The sequence below is a fragment of the Canis lupus genome, chromosome 33 (assembly GCF_003254725.2).
Source record: "Canis lupus dingo isolate Sandy chromosome 33, ASM325472v2, whole genome shotgun sequence".
Taxonomy (NCBI): Eukaryota; Metazoa; Chordata; class Mammalia; order Carnivora; family Canidae; genus Canis; species Canis lupus.
In genome coordinates, this window is record NC_064275.1 from 31,079,074 (window position 1) to 31,100,555 (window position 21,482).

The following is a 21,482-nucleotide window of genomic DNA, read 5'->3' on the forward strand; positions in this document are numbered from 1 at the left end:
AAAGGGGGTGTTGACGATGGGGGTGCTGTCCTGCCCTCGTCCCCACGAAGGCCCGGCCCGCCGTCTCTCCCCCTCCCTGCAGTGCCCGGCCCGCTCCGCCCCTGCAGAGCCCAGCCCCAGCCCGGGAGCTTCGGGAGGGCAGGAGGACAGGGTGGTCAGCGCTTGGACCACGTCCCCACAGGGAGGCTTCTGGATCTGTCTTCCCTTCTCCAGATGGAAGCGTCTGGACAGAGGACTGGAAGGGTCCACAGACCTGGGTCAGATTCTAGGTCTGCCTTGAGGGAAATTGGACTTGAGACCTTCCCTCCAGGCAGCCGGGTTCCAAGCGACCGCTGCCGCCTGCCCTGGGCTCCTTCACGCCTGCAGCCCCCACCCGGCCTTGGGGCCTCGATGAAGGAGGCTCCGTCTAGCAGGGGCTGGTTTTATTTCAGCCTGAGCTCGGCTTCCCGCCTCTCAGCAGGTCGCTGCCCACAGGTGCTTCCCTCCTCCTCCCCCTCCTCTCCTCCCCTCTCCTCCCCTCCCCTCCTCTCCTCTCCTCTCCAAGGTCACAAACTCAAGGTGTTAGAAAGTTCCACCCGGATCGTTGCCACCCCAAAAAGTGGGATGGCAGGTGCCTAGGTTTACTGGTCCGCAGTCCTCAGCCGCCCACTAACTGGTGGCAGGACCCCGGGCGACTACAGAGCCTCTCTGTGCACCTGTGTCCCCAGCGGCGATGCGACACGGGAGGTGGGCACGCGGCCTGCTGCCCCCCGAGCCCTGTGCCCGCCTGAGCCACAGTCACCCTGCAGGTGCCACGTGCTGAGAAGACCCGAGGCTTGGTGAAGGCCTGGGTCCCCGTATGGCTGTGCCGCGACGCAGACCCCGACCCTCAGAACCTGTGCATCCCTGCGCTGGGCTCCGAGCAAACGGCTTCCCCGTCCCCGGGCTGGTCGTCAAGACCCGGGAGCGCGGGGCCGGCAAACTCTTACCCACGCCAGCGAGGCTAAACCTGCTCTCTCTCCCCTTCCCAGGCACACATTCTGGCAGTTTCGCCACGAGAACCCCGGGACCCGGGTCGGGGGCCCGCCCCCTGAGGGGCTCCCCGGCTTCAACAGCGGAGTGATGCTGCTGGACCTGGAGGCCATGCGCCAGTCCCTGCTCTACGGCCGCCTGCTGGAGCCGGCGCAGGTGCAGCGGCTGGCGGACAAGTACCACTTCCGCGGCCACCTCGGGGACCAGGACTTCTTCACCATGATCGGCATGGAGCACCCCGAGCTCTTCCACGTGCTGGACTGCACCTGGAACCGGCAGCTGTGCACCTGGTGGAGGGACCACGGCTACAGTGACGTCTTCGAGGCTTACTTCCGCTGCGAGGGCCACGTCAAGATCTACCACGGGAACTGCAACACCCCCATCCCGGACGCCTAGGAGCCTCTGCAGGCTGCGGGCTGCGGGCCGCGGGCAGCGTCTGGGCAGCGTCTGGGCCTTAGGGGCGTCGTCTGTCCCAGCCCGAGGCCTGGCCGCGCTGCAGGTGCTCCCGGGGGCGCGGCTCCGCGAAGGGCGGACGCAGACCTCTGGGCGAGAGAGCAGGTGTTTAGAGACGAGAACGGACAGGACATGCCATTCCCTGCCCTCGGCCCCCAAATCTTGAAATCCTTTCAAGAGCCAGCCTTTCTCAGACCAAACATGAATTTATTTTAAATGGCCAAGCTTCCATTTTGCCAGAGGGAACAAGCAGCACGGCTGTCGCTCCCAGGGAGCTCTGAGGTCCAGCGCCCCGTGGATGCCAGCCCGCCCGGGAGGCTGTGTGCGTGCGCCCGAGATGCCCACACGGCGCGGCCCGGGTGGAAGGCGGCTGCCGGCTTGGGGTGCGGCGTGGGGGGCCAGCAGCGGCGCCCATGGAAGCCTGGGCTCGTTACCGCAGCTTCCCCAGCCTCCTGCTCCCAGCTGCCCCCCAGAACGTCACGATCCCTCCTTCCCCCCAGTCGGCCTCGGGGACCCCGGGGGCCCGGGAATCAGATCCACCCTCAAGGAGCAGAGCTCGGCCGCCCGCGGGGACACGCAGCAGAGTCGCGTGCACGGAAGACAGCCCTCCATGAGCACCCCGCGGTTCACTCCAGGACTGACCAGCGTTCAGGCTCTTTACAAAGTCATCCCGTGACCCTCGTATCGCAGCGCATCAGACCCCGTACCTTAGAAGGAGGTAGGCTCCTCTCTGGGCGCGTCCCCTCGCAGGATGCAGACAGGAAGCCCCCGGCGGCCCATTAGGTCTAGTCGGGTTCTTGGGGGAAGAACTGTCGCTGGATTTCCATCTCCTTTTATTTCGGTTTCATTCACTTTTTTTTATTATTATTATTTCTCTTCACCGTGAGTGAGAATAGCTAATAAACAACCTTTGAGAACACAGTGACTATGTCGTCTGTTCTCGGGTCACAGTTTACTGCCACCCGGAGGGCCTGAGTCAAGAGTGTGGTCACCGTTCCTGAGAGCCCCCGGCCCGGCCCCGCGTCCCCGTGCCTGAGCGAGCCGAGCTCCCGGAGGGTGTCTGCGGGCCCCGGGGGAGCGTGGCTGGGACGGGGAGGACAGTGGTGTCCTGTCGCTTCATTCTTCGTATGGGCCAGCCCTGCTGCTCCTGGAAGCAAATCCCACCCTCCCCTCCCCGTCTCACCGCCCTGCCCCGAACCCTCCGGTCACGTCATCTCCTGACGGACAGAGCACGTCTCCCACTGGACTCTGTTCTGACGGAATCGTTCTGTCCTCCTGGGTGCTTGATTCCCTATTTAGAGCCACTAGTCACTGAGTGCCTGCCGTGTGCGAGCATCGTCTTTGGGGATTTACGCACACCCTTGGTAATGCTCGTGAAAACCTCACGGGGGCAATTCAGAAATCCTACAGTTTATTGTAAGCGAACGCCAATAAAAAAAAAATATACAAAAAAAAATTAAAACTAAAAAAAAAAAACACAAAAAAATAAAGTTTATTGTAAGAAAACAACAAGAGATGTGGACAGAGTCATTATCACACCAGTTTTTTTTAAATAGAAGACACCAAAAATTAAATAAGTAAGTAAGTAAGTAAGTAAATAATAATAATAATAAATAAATAAATAAATAATAAATAAGTAAATAATAAATAATAAATAATAAATAATAAATAAATAAAAATAAATAAAGTAAAATAAATAAATAAAATAAAATAAAATAAAATAATAAATAAAATAAAAAAGTAAAATAAAATAAACTGGGAACAACCTAAAATGTTGACTAGGGGAGTGGATAAATTATGCCACACCGATATAATAAAATAATCTAGGCATTAGAATCCTATTTTTCAAGAATATTTAATGCCTTGGGAAATGCTTACAATGTGCTGAGAATGCAAAACCTAGGATCTTATGTACAGAAGGTCGTAGGTGTGTGTGTGTCTATGTAAGAGAGCCTGTTCCTCTATATTTAATCAGTTCAACTCCTAGAAAACTGTGTGTTTTAAAGGCCACATTCAGAAAAGAAAACGGACGATTCTGTCGATGGGAAAAACATGGGTAATACGCGGGAGGGTTTTAGACGGGCAACAACCGAGGTGTGTTTCCTACACGGACCCTAATAATTCAGGCATTTCTGTAGCTACGAGAGCCCTTTGTTGTTGCAGAGAAAAGACCGTGTACGTGTCGATGAAGATGGGCCGGAGCCAACCCCAATCTCCTCGAGTCCCGTCCCCATCCCCACGGGGCCCGTTCCGTTTGCCCAATGGAAACTCCCTGTGGAGCATCTGCCGGTCGGACGGAGCAGAGCCGAAGTCTGGGCCGGGGCTCGGAGAGCGCATGAGCTGTGCCTCGCAGCACCTGCCTCGACTAACCGACCCCGCCTCCTGATGCGTCCAGGCCCGTCTGCACATGCGAGGCCCAGGGAGGGGTCGGCAGGCAAGCAGAAGCCCCTGAGCAAGCAGGGCCTGTGGTGGAGAGGACCTCGCACCCGAGACAGAGGCCTGCCCCTGAGTCCGTGTGCGCCCTCACCTGCCGGGCGATCTCGGACAGCCAAGGCCACCTCTTAACCCACGTCGACACTGGTGACGGGACGTGTCCAGCCCAGGAAGCGGAGGACACGCAGACGCAAGGGGGTTCTGAGGGTCATGGCTTAAAATACTCTTCCCACGTGGTGAATGGCAGCCACTGGGGGCACGTCCTTTAGCCCGGTGGGGGACCCGACGCTTGCCCACAGGCGGTCATGTTTGTCGGCCCCCACTCTGCAGGGGCCCGGGCTCGTCTGGGAGGTCAGGGCTCCTGGGATGCGCCCTCCCCGCTCCGGGCTCAGCCTCTGCATCTGCCAACACCAGGGCGCAGAGGACTGGAGCTGACCCCCTGGCACACGAGTGGGCACCACCCATCTGCGCTCACGCGTGCGTGTGGTCGGGACTCGACATCCAAGGCGCGACCTGCCGACTTTGGCTCATCATGCTCCAGCTTGAACTCGTGACCGTTCAAATGGAGATTTGCACACGGGGTAGGTGTGCGCCCTGCCCCACGTCCCAGCAGGCACAGTGAGGGATGCAGGGCCGCGGCCCCTCCGCCTGTGGGGCCCTGATGGCGAGGACAGCGGGGGCCTTGTCTAGGCTCGGCTACGCCACCGCCTCCCGAAGACCCTCCCCGGCGCTGCCGCATAGTAGAGGACGCGTGCCCCCCACGGTCTCACCCTGCGGAGGACGGGGTCGGAGCCCCAGCTGGGGAGGCCCGCGGGACACGTGCACGGCTGGCCGGCCGCTCCCCGACGCGATTGCTGTCCTCGTGAGAACAGGGCACTTGGACGCACGGACACACCAGACGTGCACGTGCTCCGAGGAGGGCCCTGTGGCCACACAGTGAGGAGGGACCTCGGCAAGCCGGGGGGACGCTTCGGAGGAACCCAAACCTGCAGGGGCGCCTGGCTGGCTCCCTTGTTAGGCACCTGCCTTCGGCTCTGGTCGTGACCCCGGGGGCCTGGGATCGAGTCCCAGGGTGAGACCGTGGGGAGCCTGCTTCTCCCTCTGCCTCTGTGCCCCTCGCACGTGTGCTCTTGCTCTCAAATAAATAAATTGAATATTTTTTTTTCTTAAAAAGGAAGAAAGCAAACCTGTAGACCCCTTGACCTTTGACTTCCAGCCTCCAGAACCATGAGACAGTACCTTTCTGCTAAGTCCCCCTCCCTGCCCCACCCCCATCCCCCAGGGGTCGGGGGTATTGGGTACCGTGGTCCCAGCAAACTGACACACTTCCCCAGCTGGACGCTTCCGGACGGTCAATACACTGCGATTTCTGTCCACCTACCTGTTGGCCATCTGTACGTCTTTGGGAAAATTTCTATTCAGATCCTCTGCCCATTTTTTAATCAGATTGTTTATTAAGTTGCATGAGTTCTTTACATACTTTGGATAGCAACCCCTTATCCTGATTTGCAAGTATTTTTTCCCATTCCACAGAGGCCTTTTCATTTTGTTGATGATTTCCTTTGCCCATTGAAGCTTTTCGGTTTGTTGTCGTCCGGCCTGCTGATGTTCGCATTTTTTGCCGGTTCCTCGGGTGTCATACCCAAAAACTCATTGCCGAGACCAGTTTCGAAGAGCCTCCCCCTGTGTTTTCCTCGGAGAGTTTTACCGTGTCAGGTCTTGGGTTTAGTCTGCACCGCATCAGGAGTTCGTGTTTGTGAGCCGTGTAGGATAGCGATCCGATTTCACTCCGCGCGGGGCCGCCCAGCGTCCCGGCACCCGTTACCGGAGACCCTGCCCTTTCCCCATTGAGTCCTCGTGGCTCCATCGCCAGTTGTTAGTTGACTATATACGCAGGGGCTTGTTTCTGGTCTCTCTGTTCTGCTCCACCGGTGTTTGTGTCTATTTTTATCCAGCCTCATACTGGTTTTTTAAGACATTTTTATTTTTTAGAGAGGGAGGGGGAGCGGGAGGGCCGTGGGAGAGGGAGAGAGAGAATCTCAAGCAGGCCCCTTGCCCAGCACAGAGCCCGACATGGGGCTGGATCTCAGGGCCCTCAGGTCATGACCTGAGTGGGAATCAACGGTGGGCAGCTTAGCCCCCAGGTGAGCCCCCAGGTGAGCCCCCAGGTGAGCCCCCAGGTGCCCGGGCGCCACACTGCTGTAGAGCTTCACTGTAGGGTCTGAAATCAGGCAGTGTGATGCCTCCAGCCTGTTCTTTCTCAAGATTGCTTTAGCTGTTGGGGCTCTTTTGTGACTCCATACAAATCTGAAGATTGTGTTTTCTATTTCTGGGGGAAAAATGCCGCCGGAATTTTGAGAGGATTGCATTGTGTCCATAGATGGCTTCAAGCACTATGGACATTTTAGCCGCGTCGATTCTTTTGATCCATAAACACAAGAGATCTTTCTATTTGTTCGCGTCCTCAATTTCTTTCACCAGGGTCTTGTAGTTTTCAGGTACAGATCTTTCACCTCCTTGGTTAAATGTATTCCTAAGGATTTTATTGTTTTTGATGCTATTGTGAGTGGGGTTGTTTTCTTTCTTTTTTCCAGAGTTTCGTTGCTAGCGTACAGAAGTGTGCTATATGTTGATTTTGGAATCTGCCATTTTGCTGAATTAGTTGATTAGGTCTGACACTTTTTTGGTGGAGTCTTTAGGATTTTCTATATTAAAGATCCTATCGCCCGCAAACGCAGACGGTTTTAGGTCTGCCTGTCTGATTGGGAGGTCTTTATAAGTATTAGTATTAAGACAGACTGTGTGGTTTGGTTCTGTGCTTCTTGCCGGCCAGCTTAAAAAGCAAAACATGGAACATTATATAAAAGGTGTGAACATATTTCCTTAGGAGAGATGGTACTTTTGTTGGCACCAAATTTAAAAATAATTTTTTTTTAAGATTTCATCCATTTATTCACATGAGACAGAGAGAGAGAGAGGCAGAGACACAGGCAGAGGGAGAAGCAGGCTCCATGCAGGGAGACCGACGTGGGACTCGATCCCACAACCCGGGGTCACACCCTGGGCTGCAGGCGGCACTAACCGCTGAGCCACCTGGGCTGCACAAGTATAATATTTTCATTGTGGTTTCTTTTTCTTCTCTTCTTCCTTTTTTCCAGCCAGTGGCAACTTAAGGCCGGGTCAGACGCCGTGCACCCTGCAGGGCTCCAGGGGCGAGTGTGCAGCAGGGCACAGCAGGATCACACCCCAGGCCGAAGGCGATGCTAAACCACTGGGCCACTGGGGCTGCCCTAAAAATTATTTTTCACCTAAGACTTCCATAAGGAAAATAGGGGCGTATAATAGACTAATTTCTCAGCAAAAATTTCGTAGCAAATGCACAAAATCAATTCTGGTTATTTCTTACAGTGACTGTGAACAAAATAATCCAGAACAAAACATTAAAGCATAGGGGATCCCTGGGTGGCTCAGCAGTTTGGCGCCTGCCTTTGGCCCGGGGGCCTGATCCTGGAGACCTGGGATCGAGTCCCACATCAGGCTCCCTGCATGGAGCCTGCTTCTCCCTCTGCCTGTGTCTCTGTCTCTGTCTCTCTCTCTCTCTATGTCTATCATGAATAAATAAAAAATAAAATAAAAATCTTTACAAAACATTAAAGCATAGACCAGTGAAGAGGATGCCGCAGGAGCTGAGTTCCTGTGACCCGAGCAGGAGAAGCCAGAAGTCTAAGATTTCATCGGTGGTCCCTGGGAGAGGAAGCATTTCCTGTATGCAGGGAGGCAGAAGCCATTTTCAGCGGTTAACGTACAAGGAGGCAAGGAAGTGGACGTGGACAAATCCGCATTCAGTTAGGTTGGTGAGGGTGTGGTAAAAAGCTTCTAGCGACTTTCTATTTCCTGTGATTTTGTCCTTCCTGGCACACAGGAAGAACATTTCCTATTTCCACGGAGATAGGAGGGGGCTATCTGTTCTCCTGCTGCCCCAAGTGGAGGAGGTCTTGGGTTGAGAAGAGGGAGCCACAAGGTTAAAGCAGCCTGCCTGGCTGGGGCCCTGCTTGGAAGACAGTTGCTCTAGAAAGTCACATTGACCTGTAGTGGACTTTGCCTGAATGAGGAAAAATAAACCAAGTCTTTGTTGTGTTAGATTTGGGGCTGTTTGTTATAGCAGCACAACCTAGACTATCCTAACTAATACGAGAAGGGTGAGGCAAGAGGGATGGAAGAGGCAGCAGGGTGAAGAGAGTCTATTTTTAAGTGTAGGAAGGACCTAAACATACTCACAGGCCGAGGAGGGTGGCTCTTAAGAGGTGGAGAAGTTGGAGCTACGGGAAAGCGAGGACCTGCCTGGTCGTTCAGATCTGACACAGGGCAGTGGGGGCAGTGGGGGCAGTGGGGGTGTGATTTCCAGCAAGAGGGGAAGGTTTCCTGGTTCTGGTCCAAGATGGTGACTTACGAGGCTCCTGAAGTCACCTTCTGCCGTGGACACGTCGAATCGGCAGCTACGCATGGAGCAATTCTTTATGAAAGAAATCTAGAAACCAGCTGAGCAACTCCTATGTACTGGATGGCAAGAACATATCTACATCAAAATGGGTAGAAAAGGCTGAGAAACATTCTCACCATAAATCCCACCCCAGGGGAATCCCTGGGTGGCTCAGGGGTTTAGCACTTGCCTTCGGCCTAGTGCGTGATCCTGGGGTCCCGGGATCGAGTCCCGCATCGGGCTCCTGCATGGAGCCTGCTTCTCCCTCTGCCTCTCTCTCTCTCTCTCTCTCTATCATGAACAAATAAATAAATCTTTTTTTAAAAAAAACTATCTTCTAAAAAAATAAATAAATAAAAAATAAATCCCACCCCCAGCGCAATGAGAGGAAGGGCTACCTTGGGACACGAAGAGAGACACTTCTTCCTCGGGCACAGGAAGAAGGAAAAACATAAGCCACCAGAGAGAATTGGAAGGAAGGAGTGGGGGAGCTAATGGTTTTTGTCTGGTTGTCTTGATTTCCTCAATGACTATAGGAGGGAGGATGCCTTGGCAAGAGACGGGAGAAGTAGTAGGGTAGGGTTTTGAGACAAAGGGGACAGGTTTGGGGAGCTCCCAAGGGGTGAATCATAGGGTTGGGAGGGAGTGGGAGGACCTGCTACAATGGTTTAGGATGATTTTGTAGAAAATCTGGTTTTTGGCAAATGGTGACCTTCCCCGGGAAATCTCTGTCTCCTCATAGCGGGGAAAGACGGTCCCTTGAGCTCCCCATCACGGCAGCTCTTGAAACAGAGTTCGTGGAGCCAATTGGTAGGGATATTGTGGAGGAGATTCCCGAACTGGATGGACTAAACAACCTCCGAGTTCTCTTCCAACCTTGAGATTCCGCGATTCTGCAACCGATTCACCAAATCAAATGACTTCCAGCCTCTGCAAATTCCAGTGGCCTGTCCTTCAGCTTCCCCAAGGGAATGGAGTGAGAAGTGCTGTGCGCTCAGAATGGCACTCTCCCTCCCTCCCGGCCGCTTCTCCTAAGTGTCACATCATTACGGTGGAGCAGATGCACCATCCTGCGGACCGACAGGCCGGCACGGTGTGCACGAAGCAGGCATGATGCAACAGCTGGAGGTGGCATCTCGGTTTGACACGTACTCCTCTTGTTTGTTGGTGACTTTCTGAATTTTCTGTTCCTAAACTCAGCATTTCCCCTGCTGACTCTGTGTTACTCAAGTTTCGTTCTCTTTAGAGAGTCGTATTTACCTCCTGTATCTTGGAAGCAGATTTGCAAAGAAGGCAACAGGTGAGAGAGGCGAGGTCCTCACTGGCTCCAAGGGTCTGACGAATCTCTGACCGATGGTGGGCCCCTAGCTGAGCGCCGGTTACCCTATGAGTCCTGGGATAATATGGAAGAAACAAAGACTGTTCCAGTGTCAGGATGCTTGCTTCATATTGGGGTGGAGCTTTATGTTCCCAGCCTAGATCAAGGGGCGAGCTTTTGAGCAGGTTACCCCAAGGCTCGTTATATTGGTCACAAAACCACTATTTTGCACTTCTGTGCTAGTTCCGTTGACTCTCCCCAACTACTTCATCACCATGACAGCCCATTCCACCCACGGCCAGCAGCAGATTTATTTTCGGGAGAACTGGGAGACATTAGCTTGCCCGTAGAAGCCCCAGCCCGAATCTGGAGATGTTTGTCCCAGGAGGTCTCCAGTCTCCTAGTCTGCGTGTAGCATCTTGCAACATAAATCATCTGCCCAAAGAACTGAAGTACTTCCATACAGAGTGGGGCCTTATGCCACTCTTTGGCCTAAGAAATACTGCTTGGGCCCCCCTCAAGTCCAGGGTCAGTAGATTAGGGGATATCAAAACGGTACAAACCGTACGTGTCAGGGGAGAGGTACAGGGAAAATGTTCTAAGATCCAAGGGAGAGCAGATTATCACCCTGTTTACAGATAACAAGCTGACATTGAAAAACAGCTTCATAGCTCCTAATGATCAAGAACAAAAGGGCAAAAATGTTAATAAAAAATTCCAATCACTCCCTGCTTGCGTGGGGAGGCAGCAAAAGCCTATTTTCCCACCTAACGTGTTGGTTAAACTCCCTAAATGCCATGTTCCACCTGAAAACATCAGGATTAAAATGGGAATCTATTTATTGACACCACCCTCGGCTATTTCCAAGATGGGCATTAAATGGTTTCTTTCTTTTTTTTTTTTTTTTAAGTATAATTAAATGGTTTCGATTAAAAAGCCAGAATCCATATGACTCTTTAGCCAGGACGGAAGGAGGAGCTCGGCAGCCAAATGGAAAGATGAAAGGACTGTGCCCGGGTCCTAGCTGGAGCAGAGGCCTTGCAGCAGCGGGCAGCGGCTCTTACAATCTGCCAGACCCCCCCCCCCCGCCCCGCATGGCGCGCGGCAAAGAGGTAGCTCAGTGGTCATCGCGCGGGTCATCGGACAGGTACCGCGGAGCAGCGGGTGGCCAGGGGCATCAATGCGCATTCTGGAAGGTCCCGGGAGAAGACGGACTGTAGGAAAGGGACGGCTAAGTATCACTTGGGCCACAGACGCCGGATGACGTGCGGCGAAAGTCCTAAGTGAAGATCCAAGTGTGGCCACAGGCAGGAAACCCGGCGGCCCCCATCGTGAAGCGAGGACAGGAGCCACAGCGGCTGGAGCGGGGCCTGCTGCCGGGTGCGGCGGCTGGGGCTGGCCGATGGCAATGGCCTCGATGCGCACGGGGGCGGGAAGGGGGCAGCGAGCCCGGCCGGGGCCAGTGCGGGTCTCTGGTGGCCACGTGCCCAGGGCCGAAGTGTACCCCCACCCCCATTTACTGAGGGCACCTCCTCCTCCGCCGCCCTGGCTTCCTGCCCTGCCGGGCTGCCGCCTGCGCTCCGCCCTCCGTGGGCCCTCTCTCCTGTCTGGCCTCATTGTCCCCTCCCTCCCCCGTCCAGCGACAGTCCATCCAGGCAACGCCTACGGTCGTGCCCGGTGCCAGGGCTCACCGAGCCGGAGCCGTCCTGTCTTCTAGGAGCTGCAAGAGCGTGAGGCAGGACTTGGTTGGCCACCTCGCTGGCCGACAAATCCAGGTTACAGGGCGACAGGGGAGTGGTGGTTCTCACACGGGTTCCACCGAACCCCAGGGCACCAGGAAAGATTGGCGGAGTCTGGGAGGAGAGAGGGGAGGCTCTGCGGTGGGGCTTAGGCCGCGGGCCAGGGCGTCGTGATGGAGCTTGACCGAGCTGTTTTATATTCTTATGAGAATTCACTGGCAAAAAACTCAACTCGCTCAATTCTAAGCCATTTTGAAATTTTGCAAATCCCTCAGCACCTAAGCTTCTGTCAGGGAGCAAGCGTCAGGCCGTTGAGGGTCATTGCGTGGGGCTCCCCGCTGAGACTCGCTTTGCATCCGCTCGAGGCCTTCAGAGCACTTGATGGGTTCTGCAGAGAATTATTGATCCGTCAACCGCCTTCGAAGAGCCATGGAAGCCAGAGCCCCGCAGGCCTTCGTGGGTCACACTGTGTCCTCACGGCCCAGACGGCAGCCAGGCCGGGAGGAGGAGCCCTGTCACCCTGGAACAGGCCTGGGTCCAGTCTTTGGCCGCGGGTACCGACGGGGAGGGAGGCACGTCCCCTGAGATCCGGGCCCCCCTTCCCAGCTCAGGCCTGCACAGGGGTCAGAAGGGGCTCCCCCATCCCCACTGCCTCCTCCCGAGCCCTCTCAGACCCTTGCCCAGTGAACCTCGTACACCCAAACCCATCACGGTGTCTGCTTCCTAGGGGGCCTGAGCGCACACCGCACGCGTTTCTGCACCGGCTGCCCCTCTGGTCGCCCGTCGACAAGAGCCACCACGGCCCGGGCAGGAGGGCACTGCTGCGGCCACGGCTGGCATCCCCTGCCCCGCGGCTGCCAGAGCCTGCAGGTGTCACGTAGAGCCACACGGCACCTGGGGCAGGGGCCTGGCGGGTGCCATCGGACTCTGCTTGAACGTCAGGGGCGCTGCCCCCACTGCCCCCGCTGTGAGTCGGTTGGAAGGCAATGCAAATTGCTGGAAAAGTCTTCCTGACGTTGCTCGGTCCACAAGATGCCTGACTCCCTCCTCCGGGGGGACGACCGGCATAGACCATTCTTTCATTTCTTCTTTCTTAAAAGGAGCGTTACCTGCGAGACCTCCCCTCCGACCGACCCAGGCTGCACCCAGGCTTTGCGCGGTGAGGGGTGGCTTGCCGGAGGCGGCCCACGTCTGGGGGAGGCGGGAGGTAATGAGACACAGGAGGCGAGTCCCCGGCAAGGCCCCCCAGCAGGCCGCGAGCCCCAGCATTCTCCTTGGCAATGAAACAGCACCTTTCCCTAAAGAGAGAAGAATCGCTGGGCTCACCCGTGGGCCAGCGGGCAGGCTGAGCCCGACTTCCTCGTGTGATCTTTTTGTTTGTTTGTTTTTTTAAGATTTTATTTATTTATTCATGAGAGAGAGAGAGAGAGGCCGAGACCCAGGCAGAGGGAGAAGCAGGCTCCATGCAGGGAGCCCCATGTGGGACTCGATCCCGGGTCTCCAGGATCACCCCCTGGGTCAGGCCCTGGGCGTGAAGCAGGCGCTAACCACTGAGCCACCGAGGGATTCCCCGTGGTGTGATCTTGACGTATCACTCAAACCCCCTGGTTTAGAACGGGGTGATGCTACTGACCTCAGGGGCCTCTTGGAGGATCAGATCACTCGATCTTTGCAGGATGCACTTTGTGAAGGACGACCGCGGGCGAAAGCTCAGTGCTAGGAGCTGTGGGTCCTAGATGCGGGCGCTAGGTGTACGCTGGGTTACCCCTCGGAAGGCACGCTGGCGTCCTAATCCCTCGAGCCTGTGTGTGTGACCTGACTTGGAAGGAGGACCTTTCAGCGGTCCTTCGTTCAGAGATCGCGAGATCATCCCCGCTGAGGCGGGGGGCTGTGCAGCAACAGCCTGTGTCCTGCTCAAAGACAAACAGGGTCCTACCCCAGACCTCAGCCAGCCGCTGGGCGCTGGGCGTTGCTGCGAAGGGCGTAGGTGAACCACAGAACGTCAGCGGGACCAGAAGGTCCTAACAGTGCGATCCTTCCTGCGGAGCCGCGGCACAAAAGGCCTCTTTGCTTTTGATGCTCCTGTCTTGGTAACTGGAAACACCGCATTTTGGGAGCAAAAAGAGTCGCAGAATGAATGAAACATCATATAACATCTTGTACGTGTGAAGAAAAAAGGGTCTGCCTTTGTCCATCCCCTCCCGTGGGTCCTGGGGCTCTATCCCTTTCCCATGGGTATGTGGGCTCCATCCCCTCCCCTGGATCTGGGGCTGCATCCCCTCCCCTGGATCTGGGGCTCCATTCCCTCCTATGGGTCCTGGGGCTCCATCCCCTCCCATGGGTCCATGGGCTCCATCCCCTCCCCTGGATCTGGGGCTCCATCCCCTCCCGTGGATCCAAGGGCTCCATCCCCTCCCATGGATCTGGGGGCTCCATCCCCTCCCATGGGTCCAGGGGCTCCATCCCCTCCCCTGGATCTGGGGGCTCCATCCCCTCCTGTGGGTCCGGGGGCTCCATTCCCTCCTGTGGGTCCCGGGGCTCCATCCCCTCTTGTGGGTCCGGGGCTCCAATGCCTCCCACTGCATGTAAAAGCCTTCCCCACAGACCTTTGCCCCAGGGGCCCTGCCTTCCGAGGCCCAGAGACAAGTTACTAACTCATCTGGGAGAAGTTACCGGAACCCTCCTGTGAGGAGCTGGTGACAATCAAAATAAAGTATTCCCAGCCTGCCAGGTTGGGTTCTGCTGCAAAAGATTAGAGCCCAGGAATGATGGCCTGGACACTTGGGCACCAGCACAAGGTCTCTCTGAATCGCCAGTGACCCCCGTGAGCGGTACAGCTTCCCTGGTGCTTCACATGTGGTCAGGAGCAAATAGAACCTGTCTGCCCGCCCGGGGCGTTCGCTGAGGTGCGCCGTGGGGCACGCGGACCTGCCAGGGGTCCAAACCCAGCGTGTGCTCTTACACTAACAAACCCTCACACACCCATACGTGGACACAACCACACGTACCTGCCCATGAACCAAGGTGTTTGGGAACGCTCAGGAACCCAGCAGAAGGCCCTGGACTCAGTGGGTGCTCAACAGTTGCCCCATGGGAACCCTGAAAAGCAAACCAGCACACCCTGAGGTGGAAACCATATCCCCGAAAAAATAAGCCCCACCCTCCCCCGGAGGATCAACCAGGCTCCCCTCATTCATTGCTGTAATTAATATGTGGCACAGCTGCTGGACGGAGGGCTGAAGCTTGAGTTGCATGAATGCACAATTTCAAAAATGTCAACAAGCTCTGATGGCTGTTGTGATCAGAACACTTTGGTTAGGGGCACCCGGGTGGCTCAGGGGTTGAGCACCTGCCTTCGGCCCAGGGCGTGACTGGGATCGAGTCCCACATCGGGCTCCCTGCATGGAGCCTGCTTCTCCCTCTGCCTGGGTCTCTGCCTCTCTCTGTGTTTCTCATGAATAAATAAATAAAATCTTAAAAAAAAAAAGAGTGCTTTGGCTAAATAGGCAGAGGCAGCAAGAAAGCTGATGAGCACAAAGCATGTCAGGTGCTCATTTACCGGGAAGCAATCACCCCTGCAGTCACACCTTTGGCTACCGTGCAGGCCAGCCCTGCTGTGACAAAGGGATGAGAAGTCCCTGCTCCTCCCCAGCTCCCCTAGCTGGTGGCCTCCTGCCTGCTGGCTTCCTCCCCATCCATCAGGGCAAGGCACCCCTGGGGTCTCCCCTCTCCTGATACAGCCCTCTATGCCCTTCTCTCCTGCAGGTGAATTCTGCAGATACATACTGGAGTTCTGCTGGGGGGGGGGGCGGGGAGTGGTGCTGAGACCCCAAAAGCTAGGACTTGTAAACTGAGGCCTTCACCCTCAAGAAGCCCCCCATCAAGCTGGAGAGAGAGGCCAAACCTCCAGAAACTCAAATTCTTCTTGTGGGCTGAGGGCTGGCAAGACTCAGAAACAAGGGCTGTGTGAATGAACGTGGCATTGACCAAGGGCTAGGGGAGAGGTGGAGGTTATGTCTGCTGGAAAAGTAGGGAAGGATTGGCTCTGGTGGCCCCCGAGCCCGGTCTTGGAGGACGGGATAAATGTCAAAAGAGAAGCTTACGTGGGGGAAGAGAAGCAAAGGACACACACGGAAGGCTGGATGGTGTCCACATGAAGAAAGTCAACACCTGCCGGGGGTGCCGGGGGCCTGACCTGCGGATGGGGAAGGCAAGGACGTTCTCTGTTGAGGCCACAGGAGGAGGTGGGACGGATCACATAGAGCCTTGAACAGCAGGTGGAGAGGTTCGAGCCTTTTTCTGTGCGGCACCTGGGAGCCAAGAGAGTCTGTTTTATCCAAACCAACCCCAGCTAGTCTTTGGTCTGCCATTACCCCCAGGTAGCAAGGTCAACAGCAGCAGCATGGAGGTGCCAGGACGGGGAGAGAGGGACGGCTGGAGTACGGGGGGCCCAGGGGACAACCATGTCCCAGTATGTTGATACTAGATTCGCACCGTGAGCCAATGACTTTGGTTATCTGGATTATATGCCCTGGGGTCAGTGGGCCCCCAGTTGAGGTGCGGTTCTAAGTCCTCTGCTATTGTTCTCTGCCTTATAAAGACCCCCGGAGAACTTCAGATGAGGACTGCAGTTTTTGGATCTGGGTCAGACTGTACCAGGCACGGTTCACTGACCAACGCGGGGTCACCTTATATAAGAAAGTTAATGTGTTTCTGGAAAAAATCTTATTGAACATGACAGAGTAGAAATTCTATGAAGACCTACGGGAGAAATTTGTCTCAGATCTTAGACCCCAGAAGAGCTGATCCCCCCACAACTGGTTTCTCCAGCATATGTCTATACCGTTAGTCTTGTAACCAACTCTATTTCCTTCCTCCAATTGGCTGCTAGGAAGCTCAGAGGCAAATTTCAGTCCACTCCTAACAAAGCATGCCCGGTTTTTCTCTCCTTTCCAGTTTCCTCACTTAAGTTTTTTAAAATCTTGTGCCAAATTTATGTTTTGTTGGCCTCCGAGAATCATATGAAACATGGAACACACCAAAAAAATGAAAATTGATTAATAATAGTCCATTCTGTTGAACTGGAAAATTTTGAGAGAAGATCTGGTCCTGTTCCCTAAATTATAGAGAATGCATTTAAAGCTTCAAGAGGAGTGAAGGGTCAGGGTGCCTGAGTAAAGTGGGCGCAGGGCCTCTACCCAGGTGCTCTATCCCAACTATTTCTCTTTCTGCTCTGTCACCATGAACCACCAAAATCCAGACGAGGATTTTTCCAACCATTTCTATGCAGTCTCATGAAACCATCTTTAGAAGAATCAACTCATCCTGCTACCCTTGGCTTCTCCTCAGGGATCCTCTTGGCATCATGGGTCGGGTGAGCAGCACCCTCCATCCAGAAGCAGGGCGAGGTGTGATCTTCTACATCACAGTGGAGCAGAATGTGGGCATTTCGGAAACAACTTGTTTTAAACAAGATCATTCAGATGTGAACTCTAGACCCTGAAGTGGGGTAGCCTTGTGTGCCCGCTGCGAATCCGAGCCGTGGATGCTCCGTGTCACTGTGCAGGAGAATGGGGGGCGGGGGGAGGGGGCGGGGCACGGGGTTTTAGGGCAATCCTCGAGAGATTGAGAGAGAGACCGCATGAGTGCTGGTCCTCTGCCACCCGAGCAGCAGGGAATCAGCCCCTCCACCTCGCCTCGTTTGCAAATTGTAAATTCCCCAGGGAAGAAAGAGCTCTCTAGCGCAAGAAGTGGTCAGGGCTTGGGAAAGAAATGATGCTTTTAAAACAAATTAGACTGCGTCTGATTGGACAGGCAGCTGCCACCTCATCTTCCCCTCGAGCTCTCTGGGGCTCTCTGCCTCTGAGGCCTTCCATCCCTGAGCTTGACAGTCTTTTACTAGTTGTGACGGTGGCTGGCAAAATGCAGTCTTTGTCCTCTCGAGGCCTGTGGGCTCCCTCGGGCTAGGAGGCCAGGTGGTGGGGGTCCCTCCAAGAGGCTGGGAAAGGCCTGAGCTCGTGTCTGGGCTCCCAGCTCGGCAGCCCTGTTGTCCTGCTCTCACGGTGCACCCAGAGCCGGGCAGGCAAAGCCAGGGTGGGCTGCGGGCTGTGGGGACTCTGGGCCCCTGGAAAGCGCTGCTCTGCTGTCTCCAGCTCTTGGCCGAGGGATCACCGCTGCGGGAAGCCTTCCCTGACCTCCTGCCAGTCTCATCATAACATCGACCTCTCCTTCCTGGCTCTTGTCATAGTTGTAGGTGATTCTGTGTGATTGTTCATTTAATGTCTCTCGTCTAAGGAACCGTGTGCTCTGTGAAGGCAGGTAACATGGTGGCTCTTGCTCATCACTGTGCCCATCCCAGTTTGGCTGAATGAATAAATGATTGAACGAGTGGATCTCTGAACTGTTAAGCATCTCTTGTCCCTGATCTCTTGAGTTAGGCCCGGTGCCCCATGGGGCCGGGCTGGGAGAGGAGGTCTCTCTCTCTCCTGTTAACTGGGGCAGGTGCTGTTCCAGGCAGACGGGCCCAGGATGGGATGGCCGTGGTTATGGCAGGAGACGTGAGCCTCCGCCCAGAAGGCGGTCCTGGAGACGCCTGGCACTGAGCAGGAGGTGAGTGAGCAGTCAGTTGCACTGGAGTCTGGCCCAGGTGTCCATTTCATAAACATGATGATGAGGCAAGTAGGTAGAGCTCGGAGTTTGTATACGTGTTTTTAAATCTGTGGTTTTTAAAGTACAAAACTAATGAAGGAGGAGAAGAAACCTGAGTGGCCACATGAAAACCTCTTTAATAATTGTGGAAATGCAACTTTAAACAGCAATGCGATACTATTTCTGTCCATCAGCTGGGCTAAAAGCAAATGGCCTGATGGTGCCAGTGTTGGTGAAGAGGTGGGGGAGGCCCTTGTGGGCCAGGAGGGAGGAGGCAAATTGGTAAACTGCACTGAGAGCTCTTTGGGGGTATAGGGTTGACCTTAAAATGTGCACACCCAAGGACCGTGATCCCTTTCTAGATACATATTTTAGTCTAGAGCCGTGGTCTTCAAACTATAGTTCACATCTAAACCACCGGGAGGGTTCGCTACAACAGAGTGCCCGGGGCCCACCTCCAGGGTTTCTGATTCAGTCTGATGTGGGGCCTGAGAATTCTCATTTTGCTTCGTTCCCAGGCAATGCTGACGCTGCTGGTCTTGGGGCCACACTTGGAGAACCACTATTCCGGTTAAATTCTTGCTTATGTGCACAGGGAAACCTGCCTAGTGATGTCCATTATGCTATTTTAAAAAAAGATTTTATCTGTTTATTCATGAGAGACACACAGAGAGAGGCAGAGACCCAGGCAGAGGGAGAAGCAGGCTCCGTGCGGGGAGCCGGACGTGGGACTCGATCCGGGGACCCCAGGATCACAACCGGAGCCAAAGGCAGACACTATGCCATTTCTTATAGCAGATATGAGAAAGAAACCCAAAGTCCATCTGTGGAGACGAGGAGAAAGATACTGTGGCATATCACACAGTGGATTATTATATGGCAGGGAAGTGAATGAAACAAGTCTGTTTCAGCATGGGTAGCTGTAAGGATGGGTGTGAGTTATATATATATAGTATAAAACTGTTGTATTGGTAAGTTCAAAAACAATTTTAAAAATCCAATTCTAGATAATTAATATAATACAAGTGCTACAACACTGGATGCACATCTCATCCTTAAAGCTGCTGTCTCTGGAGAGGAAGGGTGGGAGGTACTAGGACTGGGGAAGGAGGATATAGGGGCTTCTAGCCAGCCTGTTGTTTCACTCTTTAAGAAAATAAGATCTAGGGATGTCTGGGTGGTTCAGTGGTTGAGTGGTGAGTCTTTCAGATTTCTGGGTTTTCACAGTTATCTATAACAAGGTGATGAACATCTTAATATACCAAGCTTCGTTCAGGTTCACTTCCTGCTCCGCCTGGGAGCAGCAGGGTCCCTGAATTTTGGGTCACAAGGCAGGTGATCCTGTCTGTCCCACTGGGCCTGGGATAGGGTGGCTTAGGGTACCAGTGACCCAGGTCCGTGCAGGGATGGGTCTTATGGACCATTAAGTTTCTGGAGCCCTGCAAGTCCTGAGCAACCTGTGCAGCTCATAGGGAGAGCCTGCAGGGCTCCTCCTCCCTTCAGACAGGCTTTTGGCATCTCTCTGCTGCACAGGGCCCATGTGACCCTGGGACGGGGACCTGAGGCAGTTGGAGATGATAAGGCCTGATCTAGATGGAGAAACAGGCACAGCCACAAATATTACAATTTAAGGTATCAAGTGGGAGCAGACCCAAGCACGGGCCTCTGGAGTTCTGGGAGGGAGTAGTCAGCTCTGTGCAGGGAAGGTAGCTGGAGAGTTTTGGGGGAAGAGATACATCAATAGTAGGTGGTTTTTTGGGGGGGGATTTTTTTTTTTGCAATTTCAATCTTTTTGTTGGCTTTATTGAGGTGTACTTCACACATCCCATCGTTCAGCTGTTACAAATGTATAAGTCAGTGATTTTTAGTAACTTTACCAAGTTGCACAAGTATCGGCAGAAATCACTTTGGGAACCTTTTCAGCCTCCCAAAGATCCCTGGTACCAAGTACACTTAATCCTGACTCCTATCTCCATCCCTAGACAACTACTAACCTACTCTCTGACTCCAAATGTGCAGGATTATGTTTTAAAGGATGGAAACGGGACCTTAAGTTAATCACAAGGGAAAGTGTGAGACCGAGGGACATAGGAGGTGACCTCTTTATACAGAAAAGCATATAGCCTCCGTCCAAACTTTGCCATCTGGGGTGAAATTCTGAACATGGAAGCTTCACAGTCAACACTCTGCGTGCCTTGGAAGCATGGCTTTGGTTAGGGAATACTTTTCTTCCTTGTACTTTTGGGTGTCTGGCTTCCTGTTCTTCCCATGTCCCTCAGCTTGCTCAGGTGGATGCAGTCCTGCCCTTGACTTTAAAAACACATTTAGCTGCGGGTTCTCTAGCTCAGCAGCCACAAACCAGCTGCTGGGCAGTCCCTGGAGGCGGCGGGAGCTCCAGAGAATGAGACAGAGCCCTGCAACCAGCACAGGGAGGGTCTGTACTCTCTTGCCATCACCTGCCCTGGTCCTGATGTGATGCGGGTCCTTGTAGTCTCTGCCCTACTCAGACCCAAACAATGGTTTGAGCAGATCACCTGTGTTTAGTTTGCCTTTGTATTAACAGGTGGACTTGGAGATGCTTTGGGTCGTAGACTTTAAAGAAACGTACCCCCCGCCCTGCCCCACCTAATTTCAAAGTAATGCAGACTCAATACAGAAAAACAGCACAGTACAACAGAAGGCAGGTCGCCTCTACGGCTCACCTGAAGACTGGCTGCTGCATTTGGGGGGTCTATGCTTCCTGTCTTTTTTCCTCACCTGCCTGGTGTTTTGTTGGCTTTCGTGAAGTCTGCACGGTGGCAGGGAAGGTGTTTTGGACAAGCCTGTGCCAGCCAGGCTCTTACTGGTCAGGGAGGCCAGGCCCTGGGGTGGGAGGGACACCAGCTGGGGCTTGGACACCGGCTGCTTCTGGCACTTCAAACCAGTGGTTTAACCTTGATCTTCGTTTTTCCCTCTGACGATGATCCAAATTCTTGGCTCCAGGGAGAGAGAGAGACCATTCTTCCTGAAGCATGATCTGCCATGGAAAGCAAAGATAGTCCACCTGAAGCTATTAACAGCTCTGAGTTCTCTCAAGAGTATCTGGGCAGCAGGTTGCAACACAGCTGAGATAATTCAATTTTTTTACAGAAGCTATTTCCATTAATCATTTATTAATGACTCTCCCAGCTGACACAATTAAGTAGATCTAGGATTTAAAAAGGGCCCCATATTCACTTCACATCTATCTAATTACCCTGAAGTTCATGGTCCTGGAAGGACGTGAAAATGGCCTCATTCTTCTCCTTTGTGCTTTGCGTTTTTCTCTCGACACTTGGCTTCGGCCCTAGCGGAGGCCGCCTGCGGGGTGGGCATGAGTGCATGAGGATCCCGAGCCTGAGTTGGAGCAGAGGACAGCGGG

The 21,482-nt window shown here is 54.3% G+C and overlaps 1 protein-coding gene across 3 annotated transcripts in view; it reads left to right on the top strand.

Moving 5' to 3' along the window:
- The window catches only part of XXYLT1 (xyloside xylosyltransferase 1), a 197,986-nt gene that overhangs the window by 129,821 nt on the left and 46,683 nt on the right, over positions 1–21,482 (top strand). For 2 of the 3 annotated variants that reach the window (XM_049105126.1, XM_025473301.3), the window contains one exon: positions 1,011–2,385. The exons of the other annotated variant lie outside the window; for it this stretch is intronic. In XM_049105126.1, coding sequence (XP_048961083.1) covers positions 1,011–1,102 — 92 coding nt within the window. In that variant the 3' untranslated portion in view covers positions 1,103–2,385. Of the gene's footprint in view, positions 1–1,010; positions 2,386–21,482 lie in introns of those variants that run through there. 3 annotated transcript variants of the gene reach the window in all.